Below are 24020 nucleotides of genomic sequence, written 5' to 3' on the forward strand. Positions count from 1 at the left end.
CAGCCACTAGCATGACCCTTAAAAGTGTGGCTGCTGAGCATTTAACGTGTGCCTAAGCGTCTGCCTACAATGCGGAAGACCCAGATTCGATCCCTGGGCCAGGAAGATCCCCTGGAGAAGGAAATGGCAACCCACTCTAGTATTCTTGCCTGGAAAATCCCATGGACTGAGGAGCCTGGTAGGCTACAGTCCATGGGGTCGCAAAGAGTCAGACACGACTGAGCGACTTCACTTTCACTAGTGAGATGGAAGAACTGAATTTTTAACTTAATTTTAATAGACACCTGTTGACTAGGAGCTGCCATAGTAGCACAGATGTGATGAACCCATGTCTGTAAAATGCTTAGCCCCGTGCCTGCACACAGCAGGTATTAATAATTCCCATTTAGGATTAACATTAGCGATGGTAACAAGTATTTCTCTGGCAGATAGGAGGGGTTTGGGGGAGGGGGATAAACAGCAGTGACACTTTGATTCATTATACTATCTTTATCCCCAAGTGCATTCTTGACTTCCGTGTCCATTATGATAGTGCCCCACGTGACCCCCTGTCTTTTCACTGGGCTGCATGGTAGCCAAAGCCCTGGGGGACAGCCTGCTCCCTGGCGACTGACTGGGTGCCCTTCTCCCCTTCCAGCCGGGTAGAGATCACTGGTGGCTACTACGAGTACATCGACGTCAGCAGCTGCCAGGATATCATCCACCTCTACCACCTGCTCTGGTCTGCCACCATCCTCAACATCGTTGGCCTCTTCCTGGGCATCATCACTGCCGCTGTCCTGGGGGGCTTTAAGGACATGGTAAGGAAGGAAGTGACTTTGAATTTCCACAGAGGCCCCTCTTCCTGTAAAGGGTGGGGCAAGGCTCAGTGGGTGGGGGCCATGGGGACCCGCGTTTTGAAGGGAGGAACAGAAACCATTGCTTCAAGAATGTAGCTGCCTTGGAGGGGGTGGGGAGGGTGGGATTTCCTGGCGGTCCAGTGATTAGGACTCCGCGCTTTCACTGCCCAGGGCGCCGGTTCAATCCCTGGTCCGGGAAGTGAGGTTCCCCAAGCCACAGGGCATATGGCACAGCCAAAGGAAAAAAAAAATGTAGCTGCCTTCAAACATCTTAAGTCGAAGGAGCCGGGTCATGTCCTCAGCCTGCAAACATGTCTTGTTAACATGAGACACTGCCTGTGTTTTTGATGCATATTCTGGGGATGGGTGGGGTTCATGCTGGTTATGTAAACATAGCCTGTCATTACCCCAACTCATCCCACACACACTTTCAGTAGAATATCTTTTGGGGTAGTTTTTCCTGTTACAGACTTCGGGAGAGCTGGAAGGAAAGACGTTTTTTAGCTATAGGTAAGAAGTAGGGCTGTCTCCCCCTCCCCAGGAATTTCCTCCTGCAGTTTCTCCAGAAAGCTGCTTGTCCATATTCACACGGGTGTGAATATGCATCTCAGGGCTCAGCACCCAGGAGGTCCTCCATAGTCCTGGGGGCCTTCCCTCTTTTGCTTTTAAAGCATTTCAAAGCTTTTGTTTGCTTATTTAATAAACCTTGATCTCTAATTATGGAGATAATAGCTTTAGAGCTCTGGTTCTCAACCTGGCCTCCGATTAGAATACAATCACCTGAGGTGCTTTAAAAAATCTGCCGGCCTGGGCCACTCCTCCAGAATGCCAATTTAATGGGTCTAAATTGAAGCTCAGGCAGCAGTACTTTTAAAAAAGCCCTCCTAGTGATTCCAGTCTGTGGCTACACTGCGTGCATGCTCTGTTGCTCAGTTGTGTCTGACTCTTCTCAGGAGAGCTCAAGCCCTAAGCCTGGTGGAGGCATGGGGCTAGGGTGGGGGGCAGCTTGGAGGGAGAAGGCTGTCCTCTCAGTTTGAGCCTGACGGAGCTTTGGCATGAGAAAGCTTCTTCAGAAAAGCTGTTTCTGGGTTGGGGCTTCTTTGGAGAAAAGAATGCACTTTGTCCTTTTCTTTAAAACTTGGAGTATAGTTGCTTTACAAGGTTGTGTTACTTTCTACTGTGCAGCAAAATGAATTAGCTATACATATACATATATCCCCTCCTTTTTTGGATTTCCTTCCCATTTAGGTCACCATGTAGCACCAAGTAGAGTTTTCCCAGGGGACAGACGAAGAGAAGCTTCTGGTTGGGGTTGGCGAGTTGAGATGGGACATCCGATGGGTGTTAAGGGTTCTCTGAATTTCCTCTGAGCTCTGAGAGGTGGACAGCTAAGCACCCTGAGGCACAGACTGACTGGCGGCCACCTGCTAGGCTCTGTGGGGCTCCTGCAAGGACTCCTGTCACAACTCAGCTGACCATTGATGTATAGATTTATTTCTTAACTCTTTTTTTAAAAAATCGTTGAGGTATAGTTGACTTTACTATAGCATATTAGTTTCAGGTGTACTATGTGGCCTGTTCATTTCACTGTGACCTTTGATCTCTAGGGGATTAAGGGGTTTGTTGACAGTCTATCCTGAGAGGTGGCAGTAATAGCCCCTTTACTCTCTATAAAGGGCATTTGCACAATTCCTTTCTCCGCTCCTCTCCCACTACTACTGCCTCATGAAGTATTACTCCCACCATTAACAGTTGAGGAAACAGGCCCATAGGAAGTCAAGTGACCTGCCCACGGCTAAATAGCAGAGCTGGGAGTGGAGCCCAGGTAGGTCAAATGCCAGAGCCTTTGCTCCTGCCACTCCATCACACTCCGAATGCCCCTGAGGATCATTCGGCCAGCCCTTTCTGGTTCCATAGGTGTTTTAACAGACATCACCTCCTTTGTTGAGTTTCTTTAATTTTAAAAATTAAAAGCCAGTTGTTTCCAACTGTTGGGAGCTTCTCTGAGAAATGAGGAGGAGAGTGAGGGAAGACCTGAGCCTCATCCAGTGCCAAGCCTGGGAACCCAATTGAGGGCCAGTGGGGAAAACAAAAGATGAAGGCAAAGAGCAGAGGCAGGAAATTTGATTCATGACAAGAGAGAGCAAGTATGAGCTATATATTACGACAGGGCACCAAAGAAGAACCATTGTTTTGATCGCTTTATGAAAATGAGACATGGTATAGAAAATCCTGGAACATCAACCAGAAAATCCTTGGCCTACGTCCAAACGTGCTTGATGCCTCGTGGTGATGTGTCTCCACCCTGAGTAGAATGCCTTAGGGGCCTCAGGGAGGCCCAGAGGAGCTGGCTGATGAAAGGCATTCCTGAGGAGTGAGGCCAGGAGCCAAAGGCTGTGAGCTGGCAGCCTTCAATGGGATCAGCTCGGAGCACTGTTTCCAGAGTTGTGGGAGCCTGAAAGGAAAAAGGACGTCTTCATTCCCTGACCAGAGGGGCTTGGTGCCAAGGATCTTAAAGAAATGTTGGATGACCACAGTGTTTGTGGCTCAAAGATATGAGAACTTGAGATGAATCATAAGAAGTGATACTGTCTTGCCATTTTTTGCTACTTAGTGTCTCTGGTGTAAAGTAGGGAGAAATCAAAGTGGTCTTCTTTCCAAAGTCCACAATCATTGTCTTTGAAGGGACTCAGTTCTGTCCGGGTGAGATGGATTTGACCATTTCCTGTGCCTGGAGGAGGAAATGGCCATCTACTCCAGTATTCTTGCCTGGAGAATCCCATGGACAGAGGAGCCTGGTGGGCTACAGTCCATGGGGTCGCAAAGAGTCAGACGCGACTAAAGCAGCTTAGCACAGCACAGCACATTTCCTGTGCTTGCAAATCACCGTTTGTTTCACTGGAGCTCAGAATGCTACTTATCAGAAGTGGAGATCTCATAACTTAAGCCCCAGAATTATTGGTACAGAAACACACATTCCTATATACACACACGAATAGAAACAGAGCCCAGATTTATTGTAAAATCAGAATTATGGATTTAAAACTGTAACTAGACCATGCTCTGGGGCAATCCCTTTTGCTCCTTCCCTGTACCACTGCCAACTTCACCCCCCTTGACACTCTCAACCTCTGTTGGTACCTTGTCCATTTTCTCTACATCCTCTGCATCTCTCATCTGTGGCTCTCCTGTGCTTATTTCATCTTCCTCCTGTGTTTCTTTCTAATATTCAACTTCCTTTCAAAGAGGATCCTGGACCCCCAGCCTTGCTACACACAAAAAACCTTTTCTAGATCGTTTATATTCCCCAATTGCGTCTCTGTGGTTACGTGTGTATGCTCAGTCGTGTCCCACTCTTTGTGACCCTATGGACTGTAGCCCGCCAGGCTTCTCTGTCCATGGGATTCTCCAGGCAAGAACACTGGAGTGGGTTGTCATTTCCTCCTCTAGGGGATCTTCCCGACCCAGGGATTGAACCTGCGTCCCTTGCATCTCCTGCACCGGCTCTTTACCATTGAGCCACCTGAGAAGCCCTCTCTTTGCATAAAAGAGCTGGTTTCATTTTGCAAGAGTTGGAGGGTGTGGTTTTAACTGGCACAAGGCCAAGGGAACATGATTTCTGGGACTTCCTCAGGCGTGACATTTCTTCTTGGAATCCTGGTGGAGAGGTAAGGGCATTGCTGAACACTCCGCTTCTGTAATGCGAGCCAGCCCTTAGAATGGTCAAGACCTCAGCCCTCTCCCACACATGAGAGAGGCTGAGAAACATTTCTGTGGTTGTCTGTGAGCAGCATCATAATGACTGAGGTTTGTAGCTCTTCAAACCTCCTAGAGATGTAAACAGTAACCCACTCCAAGGAAGAGAGCAACAGACTGTGTTGAAACTTGCTCTACGGGAGTTTCCTCTGCCAACACCCCAACATGGTTGCCTGTGCCATTGCCAAAGCCTGCCCACACATTTTCATCACTTGAGAGGAAGCTTCTGCTCACCGTTAACACAAAGTAGATACATACCAGAAACAAGACACATGGACTTTGTGGACAGCTCTAGATTATATGCACGAACAGAGGGGGTGTCAATGACATGGACCATGGAAAGGACATTTCTCCCACACCTTGAGCCATGTGGCACTCATAAGGTACAAAGCACAGTCCTGCTTGGGAACTCATGAGCAGTGGTGACTTCCTCTAGCAGTGTTTTGGCCTTATTGAAATCCAGACTCCCATCCTAGACAAGATTGGTTTTAACCCTTGAAGGGCTACACACACCACCATGTTATAAAAAGGGTATTCAATTCTTTCTGCATTGTTTTATTTTCCCCAAAATGTGTGTGTGTGTGGAGGGGTATCAATATACTCTACTTGGTCTTTCTTGGTTTCTGTGCTAAGATTTTGCCTCCAGCCCCCAGGGCTGAGGCGAAGTGAATACCTTCATGTGTGCCTGCGAGCTCCTTAGTGAGGTTGGACTCTGCAAGAATCCTTACAGTTTTTCCAAACCCTTCATGATTAATCATATTTTTGTCACAGTGAGAGCAGTAGTCTTGTTGGTTTAACATTTTGTATTGGGGGGGTGGTTCTCAATTTTTTTTTCCTTTGTGTTTTTGAAAGTCAAAGATTTCAACTATCGGTTTGAATTTTTCAAAATAGTCAGTGTGGGGAAATGACACAAGTGATACGTAGTAGTTGTGAAAACTTCGGCTGTCTGATTGAGAGTAGAGAGTCCCCATTTACTTCCTAATACCACTGCCCTCCCCAGACACAGCCATAGCTAACAATTTGTTGTGAATCTTTCCAGATTAATTTCATTGACAAGTGTATATTTATATATAATTGTTTGGGTCTTTACATAAACTGGGATTATGCTTTGGTAATAGAACATGGTGACTTTTTAAAAGATTTTATTTTTAGAGCAATTTTAGATTCACAACAAAACTGAGATGAAGGTACAGAGATTTCCCATAAACTTTCTTCCCCAACACACAGCCTTCCCCATTATCAGCCTCCCCCATTATCAACATCCCCCACAGAGTGGTACATTTGTTAGCAAGGATGAATCTATATTGACGCATCATAATTACCCAAAGTCCATAGTTTACCTTAGGGCCCACTCTTGATGTTGTAATTCTATGGGACATAGAATATTGGACAAATGTATTGAACAAATGAATTCTATTGGACAGGTGTATAATGACATATATCCATCATTCTGGCAGCACACAGTATTTTCACTGCCCTAAGTAGCCTCTGCGTTCTGCCTGTTCATCCTTCTTCCCAATCCCAACCCCTGACAACCAGTGATCTTTTATTGTCTCCATAGTTTTGTCAATGGCTTGCTTTCTTAAACATTGTTTTTAATTTTAATTTTTGACTGCATGCAGGCTTTCTCTAGTTGCAGTGACCAGGGGCTACTCTTCGTTGTGGTGTGTGGGTTTCTCATTGCCATGGCTTCTCTTGTTGCAGAGGCTGGGTTCTAGGCCCTCAGGCTCAGCAGTTGTGGCGCCTGGGCTTAGTTATCTCGTGGCATGTGGGATCCTCTCGGACCAGGGGTTGAGCCTGCATCCTCTGCATTGGCAGGCGGATTTTTAACCACTGAAGCACCGTGGAAGCCCTGTTTTTGTTTTTTATATTTACAAGTATATCCTGGACAACTTCCCTGTCACTAACTATAGGTGCACATCATCATTTATCAACAGCTCCATAGTATTCTGTAGAATGGATGTCCCGTGGTTTATTTACCCATTCCCCCAGTGATGAACATTTATATTGTTTTTTGATTTTACAGAACCCAACTCTCCCAGCACTGAACTGCTCTGTTGAAAATGCCCATCCAACTGTTTCTTACTATGCTCGTCCTCAAGTGGCATCCTACAACACCTACTACCATAGCCCTCCTCACCTGCCACCTTATTCTGCTTATGACTTTCAGGTACGTTTTGAGAGAAAAAAAAGAACTCCCTGTTACCCTTGCTCTTGCTCATCCTCTCTTATTCTCTCCCTATTTTGGATCCTTCCTAATATATATGAGGTAGCCAGGCTCTCCATCCCGCAGCCTGTGGGTACCCGTGAAGCTTAAGGACTGCATAGGCAGGCAGTGATGGCGGAGGCTGGGAAAGACACAAGAGGAGAAGCAACAGAGTGACAGACGAAAAGGGGAGAGAAGGAGATAGGATTCACATGTCCCAAGGGGCGCTGACCTCCCCTGAGGTACTCATGAGTACATCACCACAGACCCCTGTCCAATGGTGGCTTTTTCCATTCCTCTGCTACAGGAAGAGGCTTGTCTAGTCCTGTTCCATAGCACAAGGACACGCTGAATCACCCAAGGGTTTGAATCAAATCTGTAATGAGAAAGCAGTCCCTTCGTTTTTTCTAGACTTCCTAACTGGGACTATACAGAGAAAATATTTTTTATAACACCCTTCTCCCTTCCTTTTTAATTTTTTTGCCTTGTTATCATGTGGGTCAGAAATAGTGTTACCAAATTTGCACTTTCCCACTTTCCTTTTGAGCTAAGATGAAGCACAGAAAAACAGAACCCAAAAGGCACTTCATTAAAGGGAATTCATTGTACGTGGTCAGAGCGCTGAACTAGACACTTCAGGAAAACAAATGAAACGGTCTTTTAGGCATTTACAGTGATTATAAACCCTGGACCACAGAAGAGTGGGATTCCACTCCAATCTGGTTAATTCAAAATTTGGGGACCAGGGAAATGCCTTTGAAAGGAGGCAAACCCATAATGAATTTTGTTCTATTGACTAAGAGTCCTGAATGTTCCAAGGGGACATAAAAGCATGACTGTTTGGGGGTGCTTCCAATTAACCAGCCAGTTTAGAAAAACAGAGCCCTTGGAAAACCTAATTTCTGCCTCAGATTAACAAAATACTTGAAACTGAAAACCCTCCCCATTTAGTTGAGTAAAGTGTACTCTGGTTTGATTTAGACACTGTATGGGCAGGTCTAGGACTCTATACTGCAATAGGAGTACGTCTCTATAGTGTGAATGTGGACTTGTTCACTGTCACAAAATACAGCACCAGCACAAGGAGACATCCATTAAAGCCTGGGAGAAAGTGTTAGAACTTGTTTTAAAGCCTACTGTATTCACAGGTAGACAACTCAGGGAACTTGTTCCCCAAATAGATAATATAGACTGAAAAACACAAATATGCTCTGAAAGGGCATAGATAATTGCAATAGTGACAGGGACAAAAAGGAATCCTTTAAGAGAATTCAGGGACATTGAACCTAGCATGAGAGGGTCACCATTCTTTGAGGCATCCATAACCAAAAGTCATCCTAGGATAGAGGGGCCACACATGGCTCCCAAGAGGCTGCTTCCATTTTTTTTTATATGGAAGTAAATTATATTGATTAGATTGGTTTTTGGACTTTTCACTTTATAACAAACCTCTGGAGTAGGAACAGTAACCTCCTTAGTAATGGCTGCTGCAAACTCTTAAGATAGGAAGTCCCTGTTTATGTAATGGAGCTATCTTTCTGTCCATCATTACTCATTCAAAACCATCCCAGGTATGAAAACAAGGTTCCCCAATGCCAGTGGTGGCCCAGGCTGTCGTTTTCAGTTCAGTCAGTGTTTACTCTGTGTTCACATGTGCTTGGAGCTATGGATGTAGAGATTGAGTGAGACCTAGGCCTGCATTACGAGGTCAGTCTAAGGACCTGAGTGGGGATGCTCAGGGACAGCAGTGAGGACAGAGATGTATATCCAGGTCTGTCTGAGGCCAGAGGCTGGCTTGGGGGAGTCTTTGGAGAAGCTGTAAATCTGAGCACACTATTGATCTTTTCCCCAGTTAGTTTCAGAATATTTCCATGTTTTACTGCTTTAAATTATGGGCTTTATAATCATTACTCAGAAAGGTTCTCTTGACTCACCCTTACCGTGTGATTACATGGCTCCCCACTCCAAGGACTGCTGGGCCACTTCTTATACCTCTCCTGGTTCTTTCCAGAGGTTCAAGCTGTCTTTTCTATTTCCTTTTTGGAGATGTTCTAAAGTTGTGGGTTTTAAGGGATGTGATTTATTTATTTGGCTTCACTGGGTCCCCAATGCAGTGCACAGGCTCTTCGTTGAGGTGCATGGGCTTTCTCTAGTTACTGTGTGGGCTTCTCTAGATGTGTCGCATGCGCTTAACTGCCCTGCGGCATGTTGGCATGTGGGAATTTAGTTCCCTGACCAGGGATTGAACCTGTGTCCCCCGCATTGGAAGGCAGTTTCTCAACCACTGGACCACCAGGGAGATCCCTAAGGGATATGTTTTTAGGTGGTATTTGTTTCCCTCTAGAACTTATACAGCATTTTGTTTTAGTATTTGAATGGAGCTTTCTTTTGTTCACCAAGTTCCAGTTCCTTATCGTTTCATACAAGGAAATACCAGTCTTTACCCAAGAAAGCCAGGAGGATTAGGGCCATCTGCTGTGTTCCCAGATAAATGGAAAGCAGTCAGCAAAATGCATACCAGCTCTGACAATAAAAGCAGCAGAAGCACAGACCTAACAACAGCAACAACAAGCCAGAGTGCCCTTATTCTCTTACATTGTATTGGGGAACCAAATAATAGCAGGAAAATGGACCTTTCTGGGCTTTGTTCTGAATGATTTCCCCAATTTGATCATTTCCAAATAGAACTATTTATGTCACTTTGAAGACTTCTCTCTCCCTTTTTACCCCTGAGGCTGATGAGATTTATAGGGTGTTCTTTTAACCCCGCAAAGTCACACCCTTATTGGGTAGCTGTCCAGTCAGGAAGCTTGGGAAGCATTTCTTGTGGTCAGATGGGAGCAAGGACGTGGGTCTGGTCAGGTGGCCCTGAGGATGTCGTGAGGGCTGAGCTTGGAGAAACAGGATTCTTGCAGACTTTGGACTTGAAGCCAAGGCTGTCAGTGCCTCCTTGCTCACCTTCCTGCACTCACTTCTCTTGTACCTTGCACCCACTTCCAGGTAGCCAGGCAGTCCATATCCTATAGGGTATGAAACATCAGTTTCTACTTCTGCTGGGAAATTCAACCCTGTGTAGCTTTGGGGTCCGCTTCCCTGGGGGCTCAGTGGTAAAGAATCCACCTGCCCAATGCAGGAGATGTGGGTTCAATCCCTGGGTCAGGAAGATCCCCTGGAGAAGGGAATGGCACCCCACTCCAGTATTCTTGCCTGGGAAATCCCATGGACAGAGGAGCCTGGAGTGTTATAGTCCATGGGATTGAAAAAGAGTCGGACCTGACTTAGTGGCTAAACAACAACAACAAGTTTTGGGGTAAATCCCTTAACGATTCCAGTCTGACCTACTGGGCCAGAATCCCGACTTCACTCTAACCATGTCCCTGTCCTGTCCAATTGGTGAATCGCCAAGTTTAGCTTAAAACAAAAGCCTTTGTAAAATGCCACTGCCTCTGTGGATGGTCTTTGTTAAATCACAGAAAGGTACACTAGGTTTCTATGTAGCCACTGAAAAAGATCCATTATAAATTGGGCCTACTGAATGAGAGAGTGGAGGTTGTCTTGGGGGAGATGGTAGATGGAGCAGGTGACTGACAACCTTAGCAGGCTGCCACCGCCACTCAGCCTTCTATTTCCCCTCTCCTGCCAAGCTTCTCCTTGCCTCTCCTCCTCTCTCTTGTTTCTGATCCCTCGCTTTGCTCCCACTCTTCTCTCTGTCTCTCCTGGGTTTGCTTTCTGGGCCAGAAACAGAGGGGGAATGCAAAGAACCAAGAGACCCTGGATTTCACCCTTGGAACACAGCATCTTTTGCTGGTATAACCTTCATTACCCGGCCAGTTCCAGGGCTCTTCAGGGAGTCACTGCTTCCCAGCGCTTCTGAAGAGAGAAGCACACGTGATAGAAATGCACATGGGTCTTGCAGAGTGTGGGTCCACCTGGGGCAGGGAGGGGCAGATTGAAGTGGGAGAGGGAGGGGCAGATTGAGGCGGGAGAGAAGTGTCTGTGAGGGTGTTCCCACCTCCTCTGTCCCTGCGATAAGCCACCCCAGCCTCTCAGAAGCAGCTCAGGAAGCTCAGAGCCCAGCAGTAGGCTATTTAGATGCTTTTCATGCTTTTCATGCTTTGTGGTGCGAAAAGATTCAAAGCTCTGTTCTTCTGAGTGGCCGTCCTGTCCCGTTAGTCAAGTCTTAGGCAGGAACTAAAATGTACCGGGCCTGCTCCCCAGCTGCAACAAAGCCAAAGCTTTCCCAAGGTAACTGCCTGTTGCTAGGAAACTGCATGGTGGTGCCCACCCCCTCCAACCCACTATCCCAAGGGCGGGGGGTGGACTATGGCCAGTTAGCTCCCTCGCTCTGCCATTTATCCCTAAAACTCCAGCATCATCAGAGGGCAGTGAGAAGCATCCCACCTCTATCCCCCTAAATACCTTCTTATACGGGAAACTTACCTGGTAGCTCAGTTGGTAAAGAATCTGCCTGCAATGCAGGAGACCCCGGTTTGATTCCTGGATCAGGAAGGTCCCCTGGAGAAGGGATAGGCTACCCACTCCAGTGTTCTTGGGCTTCCCTTGTGGCTCAGCTGGTAAAGAATCTGCCCGCAGTGCGGGAGACCTGGGTTCGATCCCTGGGTTGGAAAGATCCTCTAGAGAAGGGAAAGGCTACCCACTCCAGTACTGTGGCCTGGAGAATTCCATTGGACTATAGGGTCACAAAGAGTCGGACACGACTGAGCGACTTCCACTTTCACATCACGGGAAACTGAGAGGTGAAAACCCAAGGTGGCTGTACCAGTCTCCTTAGGATCCAAGTCTACAACTGCCCCCAGCAGCCTGTTACTGCCTCTCAGGACAGAATGGGCTTTAGCTCCATCTTTGAAACTTGCCTTCCCTTCTGTGTCTAGTGGGCAGAGAACTGGCCTCCTGACTCTATCCTGGAGCGGGATTTAGAAAGGCAGAGTGTCACAACCCTGGACACAGAGATCTTGTTCCTGGTGGGATTTTGCTCTCCTCTCTGGTTTAAGAGGACAGCGAAAGCAACAGAGGAGGAGGGAGAGAGAGGAGAGATCATGAGATCAGTGTCAAAGGAAGCATATCTCTTCCTGAAGGGAGAAGAAATCTGGAGATTTTTGGAAGCAGTCTGGCTTGTCTCAAGTCAACTGCCTCAAGCTCTTTTATCTTTTTTTTTTTTTTTTCTGCTGCACCATGCAGCATGTGAGAGCTTAGTTCCTCAACCAGGGATTAATCCCGTGCCCTCTGCATTGGAAGCATTAACCACTGCATTGTAAGCATTAACCACATAACCAGGGAAGTCCCTCAAGGTTTTTTTTTTTTTTTTTTTCGTCTTTAAAGGCTTTCTATGACCCTTTCATTCCTTCTCTCAGATCAAAAGGGTGGATGGGGTGGGGGAGGATCAGTCCTGACATTATGTGGTAGGAGACAGAGATTTCAATGTCTAAAGCAAGACCTAGAAACCAGGATACCCCTTTCTAAGGAGTACGGAAGTCAGGACTGGGGATAAGGAGAATCAGCCAACTGGTCTCAGGCTCCAGACACCTCACGGCAAAGCTGACTCTAGATTGTTCTAGGCCTGGAAATGACATGATCAGCTTAGACTCTAGGGCTTCACAGGTAGCTCAGTGGTAAAGAACCCACCTCCCAAGCAAGAGACGTGAGTTTGACCTCTGATCCAGGAAGATCCCCTGGAGAAGGAAATGGCAACCCACTCTAGTATTCTTGCCTGGGAAATCACATGGACAGAGGAGCCTGGTGGGCTACAGTTCCTAGGGTATCAAAGAGTCAGACATGACTTAACAACTAAACGGTCAACCACTTTGACTCTGGCCAGCAGAACAAAGTAAAGGTATTGACCTCCCCAAACAGCACTTGAACACTTGAGAAATTTTGGTATAAGTGGGTCTTCTTTTAAAAAAATATAGCAGTTCCTCCTAGAGCTAAGGCACAACAGAAAATTGCCATTCTACAGCCCTATTCATTGGCTCTTATTGGAGACCCCTTCAGCCTTCAGGCCTCAGCCATGCTCCACCACTGGAGCAAGGCCATGGTACCCACAAGATGTGACTGTAGGCTTTGAAAATAGATTTTATTTCTAAAAAATTCTTCTGTGCTCTATGAGTGACTGAAGTCTTAGTCACTCATCCAACATTGATTGAGCAACTTCTACTTGCCAATCACTGTTCTGCGCTCTGGGGGAGAGAGCAGTGACCAAAACAGGTCAACTCTCCTTGAGTAGGAAAGTCAGGGTCAAGGGTGTACACTGGCCGGGAAAGAGAAGTGGCAGATTGACTCCTCACATGCTGATTCACTGGGAATTTTTTTTGTATCCCGTATCTCACTCCCTTCCCAAAGTGCCATGCATGCTCCATTGCTCTGTCATATCCAACTCTTAATGACACCATGAACTGTAGCCCACCAGGCTCCTCTGTCCATGGGATTTCCCGGGCAAGAATAATGGAGTAGGTTGCCATCTCCTTTTCCAGGAGATCTTCCCAACCCAGGGATCGAACCCATGTCTCTTGTATTGGCAGGAGGGTTCTTTACCACTGAGCCACCTGGGAAGCCCCCCCAAAATAACCCAGAAGTAGGAGCAACAGGATAACTGACTGACTGAGAGGTCCAAAGGGCTGGGGAAGAGGATTCCAAGGCATCTCTGCCTGAGCTTTGCAGCTTGAGTGAAAGTTGGACCATCTCCGTTTTATGGCCCTCAATAACCCTGCGAGGTTTAGGGGCTCTTGGTTGTTCCAAACCAGAACACACTGGGTCCATATTCATTTTTAAATAATGACTAATGTTGGGGAATTGCAACCTCATGGTGGAAACTGATGTTTTATTTTGATTGCACAGCATTCCAGCGTCTTTCCATCCTCCCCTCCCTCTGGACTTTCTGACGAGCCCCAGTCTGCCTCGCCTTCGCCCAGCTACATGTGGTCCTCGAGTGCTCCACCCCGTTACTCTCCACCTTACTATCCGCCTTTTGAGAAGCCACCCCCTTACAGCCCCTAAAGAGGAATGCCCGCTGGCTGTTGAGATTATTGTGGCTTTCGTATTTCTGCTTTAGTGGAAGTGTGTAGGGTACAAAATTTAAAGTGTGACTCATACATAAAGTTTGACAGTGGCCTGCCAGGCTAGGGAAAGATAGAGAAGAAGTTTATTTGTTATTAGTGCAGAGGAGGGGTGGCCAGGCTGAGCCCAGCAGTTCTGAGCAGGACAGTGCGAGGCTGGGGAGCCATCTCAGCAAGAAGCGTCTCTGGTCTGGGCCTGCATTACGCTATGGCCCCACCTCTATAGGCCGCAGAAGCATTGTTGCCATCTGCTTCACTTGGTGTAAAAGGAGTGTTGTCCTCACCCTTAGCAGATTGCTACCCTAGCACCTCAGTTGAAGCGCCTGGCTTAGAGGCCCTCTCTTTCCCTCCCACTAAAGTCAGTCCCTAAGGAAAATTTCCCAGATGATAGGGCTACACGGTAGTTCCAGTGCAGAGAGTTCTGGCTAAGATTTTGTTTGCTTGTGTCTGATGCTGAATAAAGCTGGCCATATCCCTTACTCCTTTCTTCTCTGTATTGTAAAAATGGCTGTTGTGATCATTCAGCTCAGCTTTTGTGATTGGTACCTCCCAAAGGGAAAAGTGCAATATTCCTTCGAGTAGTGGGGAACAGGATTGATTGTTCAAGAAGCACTGACATACACAGAGCAGCATGTGAGATGTTTTAAGTAGATCCCAGTTATACATCAGGTAACTTAGGAAAACAGCGGTTTACTACATGTTGCATTTGCTGTGGGAGATAGAAATCTTACGGTTAAAACTGAGTTTTAAAAATGCTAGATTAGGTTCTTGAAATGTCACTAATCTTTGTGACTATTTAATCTTCAAATATTGTGCTTCAACCCCAGCAAACCGCACGTATCCTGCACCCTACCCCAAAAGAATCATCTGTATTTTAATGCCACTGCTCTAATTGGTCCTTTTTTCTGTTGAGACCAATCGTGACAGTGTTCAAGATTATGGAAGTGTTACAATGCCGCTTTAAGTCTGCAAAACCTCAAATGTAGCCAACTTGACAAACTCTTAAGTGTTATTGTAGATTTAAAATCCATCTGGCACATTGTGGTATTTGTACAGTTCTTTTAATTATACATAGCTTTAAACCTCAACCTGATGAATTTAACACTTTGGCACCCATGCCTTCACTTCAGAATGAACACTTTCATTGCGATCTTATGTTAACCTGAGAATTGATTTAAAGGAAGATTGATAATCCTACACTTGTAAAAAAAAAATACAGGGCTATTGTATTTTAGACAGAACATATACAGGAAAAATTTCCAGCCAATTTTGCTACCTCCCAACTTGATGGATTAGAGGTAGCAGGCAAATGCTGGTGCTCCCATCTACCTTGTAGACACCCAGCCATCAAGAATTCTCAAGGCACAACAAGTGCGCTCACTGTTCACAGTAAATGTTTGCAAAACATTCAGTTTAACTTTTGACATCACAAATGACGTCTCATCTGAATTTCAAATCTGAACAATTATAATCTTTTTGCGTTATATAACACTATTATTTTCTACTGTTCTGAGCATATTAAAATTCTATTGGATTTCAAAAAGGGACTAATAACCAATTGACTTACTATACAAATATCAACTTGTGATACTCAATGAAATTTCTTGCTGTTTACACTTTACATTTTGCTTTAATGAACGTGTATGAGTATTTAATTTTTTAAAAGGCACCATTACACAGTATATCCTACATTTATCACATTTCTTAAAGTGTTAAGATTCTAGGACTCATTTCTATGTATTTTTCTTACTTTACAAAATAACTTGAAACAGTATAGATTTTGTAACTTAATTTTAGCAGCTTCTTTTTTTATTACATTGAATTATAACAACTGCATGTTACCTTAGAAAAGTTAATATTTGCTGCTTTACTCTTTTGCAAAAACATTTGCTGTAATGAAGGAATTTGTATTTCCAAAATGTACCTTGACTGCATTTTGTAATATTTACCGCTTTATTCCTAATCCTGCTTTAAAGTATTGAACTGGGCATGAAAAATTAAAATATTAATCCAGAACCTGTGTAAACTGGATATTGCTTAAAATCTGTATCACTGCCATGTTGGAAACCCAGACTGCTTTTGTGATGTTTCAAATTAATAAAACTATCCTCCTCCTTATCAACTTACATGTGTCTTCATGGAATCAACAGAAGTATCACAAATGCTCTAAAGCAACTGACAGCAGCTGACTCACTTCTGACTACTATGGTTCAAGATATAATGGGCATGCGATTAACCAACATATAAAACCTAACAGAATTCTGTCATACTGTCATCAGAAATATAGTTCCAGTCTCCTGCTACAAAAATTGAAAAACAACAGAATGTAATAGTCTATATAATTAATGAAAGATCATCTTGTAAAAAAAAAAGACACTAAAAAATCAGAATTAAAACATTTTATTTTTGCCATAAGAAACTCTACGAACTAATATCAGGTAACGGTTAATGAAAAGTAGAACTTAAAGTCATGACAGGGAAGACTGTACAAGTATGAACACTACAGCACTGGGTGGAAATGAACACAAGTTTCATATGATTGACAGAGGTGAGAAAGCCAGTGCTGTTGAATTAGTATTTAATTCTTTAGAGTATGCACGCCTTGACAATACAAAAAACTTTTACCATTTTTACCTTTATCTTTTTGGTACAATGGGAAAAATGCAGCATCGATTCCTCATAGTGGTTGTATGTGGGGGATCATTACCAGCAAAATGATAAAATATATTTTAAAATGAATCTCTCAAGATTGCTATGGCATATAAAAATCTTTGCTTAAACTAAGCACTTTCATTTTCTGTCATCTCTTTGAACAAATTGCTATTTCAAACAGTTCCTATCCAGAATATTTATAGGTAATTTAGCATAGGAGCAAATCTGAAGCCAACTTGAATGAAAAAAAAGAGTTCAATTGCCAGAAAACTAAGTATAAAATAGGAAAACACCATGACAGGTTTTGAATAGCATCTTGCTACAGATTTCCAACCCCATAAACACTGGGAGTGAATGGTTTTAATTCCTAGAGAGTATTCCACATGGATTCTGAACTTTGGATATAGAGACTTCTAAAAAAACTGAAGACCCTGACATACGTTCAAGTAAGAGTCTTCTGGCAAAAATACAATTTAAAGTGAATTTTCCAGTTTTCCTCCTCCCAAAAAACTAGAAGATACCTTCAGTAGGCAAAGTTGAAATTTCAGACTCAGAACTTAGATAGAGCACAGCAGCAGCAAATAATTATATCAAGATAATTCTGAACGGATAGTTTTCCATTATAGAATTCCTAGTTTGTCATAATGGCCTTGTAGAAACCAAGTTTTATTGAAAAAGTGAAAGTGTTTGTTGCTCAGTCGTAACTGACTCTATGCAACCCCATGGACTGTAGCCTGCCAGGCTCCTCTGTCCATGGACTTTCGCAGGCAAGAATACTGAAGTGGGTAGCCATTCCCTTTCCAGAGGATCTTCCTGATTCAGGGATAGAACCCAGGTCTTCTGCACTGCAGGTGGACTCTTTACCATCTGAGCCATCCATGAAGTTAGCAGTTAAGTCTGAAAGGACTGGAAGTATCATTCACACTTGTTGAATTATGTCTAACTGGTGAAACAGCATAAATGAAACAAATTTCCACTGAAAACATTTCAGAGTGTACCCTATAGTCAAAGAGTAATGTTATCAATACATATACACAAAGGAAACAGATATTGCAATTCCAGAGATCAGACTTGTAAGCTGTATGGTAATTTAAAAATTTTCCAAGGATTAGTTTACAAAATGGTCTTAAGGTCTCAACTCACAGAACGGAAAACATAAAAGATGCACATCATTCTAACCCTCGGTAAGCAAAGGACTGTATTAATTTTTCTTTCTCCTTGTATTACTGCAAACACTGATGCCCGATACCCTCAGTTACCATCTCAAGAAATACTGAAATCATTATCTTCAAGTCTAGCTTACTGTCAGAAAGATGATGTATACATGAGAAATTGATTAAAGCTTTAAGTTCAAAGTCAAGAAATAGACTATTTTCAAAAATACATCGTTAAGGAGAAAGAAAATATCTATGTTGAATTAAGAAATACTTAAGCAAGGTTACAAAGGACTAATAACTATGCACAACAATCTTTTTCAGTATCTAATCATATTTTTTTCGTTTGCAAAAATTTACAGAAGTTCAACAAGTCAATCTATTATAAACGCTAGGCTATATATTTGTTCCAACCTGCTTCCCTTTTAGTACTGGCACTTCAATAAGTTTTGACTTTATTTTCTAAGTGTTTAAACATGTGTCATTTTAAAAGGGAGAAAGGTGGTATTCATTGTTCTCAAGATAAATGGGAATCAACAAGCCTATTTAACTTCCTTGTATAGCTTCTGATTGCTATAATACTGCAGCAATTTGCAGATGGAATGGAACTTATTTTAGGAGTAAAAACCTAAAAGGTCTTGCTGAAAGGAAAATACTAGATATCTGATTCAGCTATGTCAAATAAAAACTTCCTATTAGAGATTCTAAGTAATATGAACATTTAAAAATACATGCCAGTGGCCTCCCACCCAAAATATGTAAGAGTTTCATTTATGAAATTTGTCATTTATAAAGATGCATACATAAAGATTAGTTTGGTGGTATTCAAATTCAAAGTCTGAAAAACTTAATGGGAATATTTTTTAACCATAATGAGCAAAAAGGAAATCTCCATTCACTTCCATTCTCTGTCTCTATCATATAAGAGCACAGAATTTAAAGCAAATATGATAAAAACTTTTAATCTCTTCCTGTCTGCATTACAGAGATTTCTTTTTTGCCCATAGAAACCACACTGCAAAGGTATATATATACAGTAGTCCAGGCACCAAAGTCTTTTCGAGACTATGGTGATAAAAGTGAAGTTTAATTCTAATTAGCTAAAACTTGTTCATTCTTCAAATGAGAAACTTGTCTGCACGGCTATTTTCTTGAGGGGTGGGAGGCAGGAGGCTGCTATCCATTTGGGTTAGCAAAATACACAACCAAGCAGAGACTTACTCTGAAAATTTCCAGGACAACTTTAGAAGTTCTCATTTACTCTTTATGCCATATACAAGACACAACACACATTTATAGTCTCAATAATAAGAAAATTGAGAATTCAGCAGTAAAGTGCTAACATGGAAGGGGAAAGTTGCAAGATATACTAGGGTATGCTAATAACTCCAGTTATTTTCAAAGAACATTCAAACTGATTCAAATTCTATTCAGGAAACTATCTCTCCAAGCTTTTTTTTCTTTTTGCCTCTTTTAAATGTGCTGAAAGCTAACTATATAAACAGATACTTGGGGGAGGGGGAAGTTCTCAACCTCTATTCAAACTTTCAGAATAATTTGCTTCTAAAAATTATGAACAAATAATCCAACTAGACTACCTTCAAATGACATGGCAGATCAAATGAACCTGTTTTCACCTTTGTTTTACAGGTCTTCTGAAAGCCCTGACCCTTAAATCCAAACCAAAACTTTCTGATATTTCAAAGGAGTTCAATAAGATTCTGGTATTATAAATTCAAACTCAGTACTGCCATCTGTTACATTCTGTTTAAACATGGAATCATTTTCCTGCTGAATAAAAATATCTTCCCAGGTCATGGGCTTGTTCTGAGGAGCAGATGTGGTCCCTACTGGAGGTTCTTTCCCAGCATCAACCTTATATCCAATACCGTCATCCTTCATTACAGGCATAGTGCCTGACCTATCAGAGAGGTATGCATATTGTCTGATCTGTAAAGACCTGCATGGATGTAAACGATAAAGCTTCGAGTCTCCAGAAGGATCTTGACTATGAACGGACTTTATGTGTGAAGACATAAACTGATAGTTGATGAAAGACTTGCCACAGGCCAAACACTGATACCTTCGCTCTCCTGTGTGATGAATTTCATGCTTTGTGCGATATTCTGCAAGAGGAAAGACCTTCTCACAGTAACGGCAAGGATACTTCTTCTCCCAAGAATGAATGTTAAAATGTCTCCGCAGGCTTGTCAGGCAGACATATGACCTTTTGCATACAATACAGATATAATAGACCCTTCCATCTACTATTAACTCATAGTGATCATCATGTTTAACTTTCATACGTTTATTTGCCGTCTCACTGCTAGGTGTTTTTGGTATCTCGTTTCCAAGTCTGGCCTCCCCTTCATCAGGGTCATCTTTGACAGGGATAACTATATCATAAGTATCTTCACCAATATTTGCATAAACCTTGCAACCCGTTGACAAGCCTTCAATTTCAGTAGCTGTATCTAAAGTAATAATCTTCTGACCCTCCATTAGATGTTTGGATCCTAAACCTGGATCATTAGTGTTTCTCGTAATTATATCTGAAATTTTTAAAGAATTAGAAACTGGCTCTTGCAGAAGTGTAGGAATCTGCATCTTTTGTATCAATGATCCATCAAAAGTGGTATTTGGGGGGATCTCAGCCTGTGGGACCAAAGACGTATTACTGACAGCAGAATCTGGACTGGAGCTAATAGTGTCATCATCATCATCTATAATTTCCTCCTCCTCCTCTTCATTGGCCTTGTTTCCTGGTAAAACAGCACTGTTTGGTGGCTGTTGATTCTGTACAAGTAAATTGATTGAAGGAGACATATGATTTGGAAGTGAAGAACTGACATTTGGTGGTGTAGTAAGTGGTGTCTGATTTAACAAAATGATGTTGGGAGTCAGATGTGTTGGGGCCGAAGACACCAACAATTTTTCACTTCCCTGTGTCTGGCTCAGAGTTGCCTGATTCACAGAAGTAGGAAGTTTCTGAGTAGGTGTGATGTTTGTTAAAGGGGGAGAGCTATTGCTCACACAAGGTGCATCATCTGAAATAGCAACAGAGCCTGGGTTAGGCTGGACCTCTGCCACTGTGTTGGTACTCGGCAAAGTCTCCTTTGCAGGCAGAATCTCAGAGCAGAAAATGACATCATCGTCGTCATCATCTGAATCAGTAACAATGATCTTTTTTGTCTCATAATCTTCAGCAGACAAGGAAAAAGATTCTGTTATAATTGGCATTATAGTGGCCCCATTTTCTTGGGATTCATCTTTTGATTTTTGTATTTCAGGAGGTGAGTTTTCTGCATTACCATCCTGAGCTGTACCTGAGATGCTTTTAACCTGTGACAACGGGACACCAAGCTCTGCTATAAACTTAACTCCTAATAACTGCCCTGATTTAATTAACTCATCAAGTAAATCTGATCTAACACGAACAATTTTAGAACTATAGATATAATTGAGAATTTCTGCAAAGATCTCTGCTCTTATAAAGCTCAGTTCAACAACTTGCCCAGCAACTGAGAAGAGCTGATGGAAGTAAGTACTTGAAGCTGAAAGAATGTTTCTATGGGCTCGGAATTTTCGGTCTTCCACAATAACAGTAACATCACAGAAGAGTCCATGGCCACGTTGCTCATTCAAGGAGTTCAGCAGACTGCCAGAGTATTGAATGTCTGTAGCAGAAATCAGTTTTCTACTCTCCATCCCTGTAAGAGAAAGGAGAAGGGGAGATGTGTGCATTAGGAAAGAAAAACACAAGTATTTCATTATTTAGAATTTGAGCTACAGCTTCATTAAATAGTTTATTGGCGTTTTAGTGGAAGTTTGGTGTAACTTTTTGGTTTTTATATAAACTGTTCTTACAGATTTTTATATATAACTGTTATTTGGACCACATGTTAAATCTCATGACTTCCCCCTAAGAAGAGACAAGCAAGTTTTAAACTGATCTACAGATTTGAACACTAATCTCTTCCTTTGAATCTTAGATACATGCATCACCACTAAGCAATTTTTAAAGACTAAAGTTAATTTTTTTGTTCCAATTTTGGATTTTCTCAAGAGTTTAGAGTTAATTTTTAACTGTCTGAACACTTTAAGAAAAATCTTCATTGTGAACACACAAAAAGTTATTTCACCTGTAAATGAATGAGGTGTCAGAAAAGCTTGATGTGTACAATACTAAGTCCAAAATAGGTAGTCTTCCTAAACATTTAACTTATCTTTAACAACATATTCAACAGCTACTCCCTGCAGCCACAGACTGAACCAGCATTCATAAACACTGGTGACTATTACCTCTAAAGTTTTTATGTTCTTATTTTAACAGGGATGCTTCATCTGGTTAAACTATGAAACACCTTTCTTACCCTCTCCTCTTTTCTTCTTCCCCTCACCTGTCTACTCCCCACAGTCTCCAGAGATGGAATGTTAGAACGCCAAATGAAGTCAATAAATACTATTGCGAAAAACAAAACAAGGGAAAAGTTTACCATTTCTTAAAGCTCAACTGCGTGAAAACACAAAACATTTCATTTTGTTGGGAAAGAATTATGAGCACTGATATGAGAATTTTCTTCACACAGAATGATTTAGTGAAAATGAAGATATAAACTTACTGGAACAGACCAGACATCACTCTAGAAAAGGAGGAGAGGGAATGTCAATAAATAGTATTGCTGTGTACCACCCTCTAAACAATTTTCAGCACTTCACAGAAGATATTTCTGGTAACAATTTAAATACATAAAATGATACATGTATATATAATTAAAAATTAGTTGATAAGTACTTTTGGTAAAGAGACACTTCTATTGCTAGTATATATTCTTTCCCTTTAGAGTTACCAAAATAGTACAATTGTCACAGTTCTTAAGTTATACACATGTGGAAGGCAGGGCGTCTCAAATGTCTTCTAAATTTTTCAAAATTATAGCTTAAAAACACACACACAAAAAGAAACGTCTAGAAATCAAGGATTTAAAACATCATGTTATAAGGCATTGCTTGTTAACAGTACCAGGGAATTCCAGGTTACCATAAAGGCATTCATCAGAAAGGGTGACCTTTGGACAGCGAGCCAGCTACCAGCGCTTCCGAAATACGGGCATTTCGACACAAGTCACTTTTCAGTGGATAGACAGGTTTTCTGAATACAGTCCCACTATTTTTGTCCTTTGCAAATGGGTTTTCCCAACGGGGCAAGGATTTCAATGTATGCGTCCAGGTGACACCAGGACTTGGTTTCATTTTGTTGTTTCATTTTGTCTTTCCCGTCCAGGTGGACCCAGGATCAGCACAAATCGGTCTGAACCCATCCCAACCCCAGATCCGCGACCTGACCGTGGAAAAGCCACTCTGCACGCCCGTGAGACAAATCCTTGACCGAGGGCAGGTGACGTTGGAAAAGAGAGACGCCACCCGCGAGAGTGAAACAACCTACACGCGGCAGCTGAACCCCATCTCCCTCTGTCCACCCCCTCTTCCCCATTCGCACCCGGCCGGCTGCAACCGAGGTTTTCAACCCGGATTCACGTGGAAAAGCAGTTTCTTGCAAATACAGATGGAAGGCCGGCCAGCACGGTCAGGGCGGGGGTAGTCGGGAGAGGCGGCCGGCCAGGGAAAGTAGAAGGTGGCGAAGCGGAGGGTGGGGTGTTGGGAGGGGATGTGGCCAAGCAGGCGGCATTGTTATGCCCTGGGAAGGGGAGGATGGGCCTGGCCGAAAAGCTCTAAATCAAAGTCGGGGTGAGGAGGGGGAACTGGCACAAAAAGGCACGCGAGGGCCGTGAAAAACGCCGAGTGGTTCTCCGCGGTGGGCTCCCCAAGCTCCGGGCCTACCCCGGGCCCTGACGGCCCCTGACGGCGGAGGAGACCGCGCCGCGGCCCTCCTGGTTCGTCCCCTCCTTCGCTCCCGAGCCCACACAAAGAAAAGGGCCGGAGGAGCGGAGCCTCAGACTCCGCCGCTTCCTGGTTCAAGTGAGGAGAAAGCGAAGGCTGGCGCGGCCCAGAGACGGAGGAAGCCGGCGCGCTCCATCGCCCCCTCACGGGTCGCAGCCGGTTCCTCACCTGCTTCCCGGCGCCGCCGCTTCTCGTCGTCAGCCCGCGCGGAAGGGTAGGAATCCTCCAACAGTCAGAAACCGGACTCTGCGGCGATTCGGCTCCTTCTTTAAACGTCGCTCCAGTCTTGGTCAACGTCGACGCGGCTACCGCCTCCCGCCGCCACCGCTGCCACAGCTGCCTCACGCCGCCGACAGAGGGCACCGCGCGGGGGCGAGACGCCGAAGACGAAGGAGCCCTCCTCTTCCGAGCGCGGTTCGGCTCTTTCCGGAGAGGCCCGAGC

At 43.7% G+C, this 24020-nt stretch overlaps 2 protein-coding genes across 4 annotated transcripts in view; one reads left to right on the forward strand and one right to left on the reverse strand.

Annotated features, from left to right (window-relative positions):
* The window catches only part of TMEM255A (transmembrane protein 255A), a 48140-nt gene extending 32147 nt beyond the window's left edge, over positions 1-15993 (forward strand). For both annotated transcript variants that reach the window (XM_086389724.1, XM_086389725.1), the window contains 3 exons: positions 638-800; positions 6622-6765; positions 13654-15993. In XM_086389724.1, coding sequence (XP_086245850.1) covers positions 638-800; positions 6622-6765; positions 13654-13812 — 466 coding nt within the window. In that variant the 3' untranslated portion in view covers positions 13813-15993. The remainder of the gene's footprint in view (positions 1-637; positions 801-6621; positions 6766-13653) is intronic.
* Positions 15994-16255: 262 nt separating this feature from the next.
* ZBTB33 (zinc finger and BTB domain containing 33) lies at positions 16256-23912 on the reverse strand. Of its 2 annotated transcripts, none has more exons than XM_086389722.1 (2): positions 23747-23912; positions 16256-21387 (listed from the first exon to the last, which is right to left on the reverse strand). In XM_086389722.1, the coding sequence occupies exon 2, from the start codon at positions 21383-21385 to the stop codon at positions 19388-19390; it is 1998 nt and encodes a 665-aa protein (XP_086245848.1). In that variant the 5' UTR covers positions 21386-21387; positions 23747-23912; the 3' UTR covers positions 16256-19387. The 2 variants fall into 2 exon arrangements, with proteins under 2 accessions (XP_086245848.1, XP_086245849.1); XM_086389723.1 differs by lacking the exon at positions 23747-23912 and adding an exon at positions 23178-23742.
* Between the last annotated feature and the right edge of the window lie 108 nt (positions 23913-24020).

Source organism: Bos grunniens, chromosome X, assembly GCF_055505025.1.
Source record: "Bos grunniens cultivar Pamir isolate PY7600 chromosome X, Bosgru_T2T1.0, whole genome shotgun sequence".
Taxonomy (NCBI): Eukaryota; Metazoa; Chordata; class Mammalia; order Artiodactyla; family Bovidae; genus Bos; species Bos grunniens.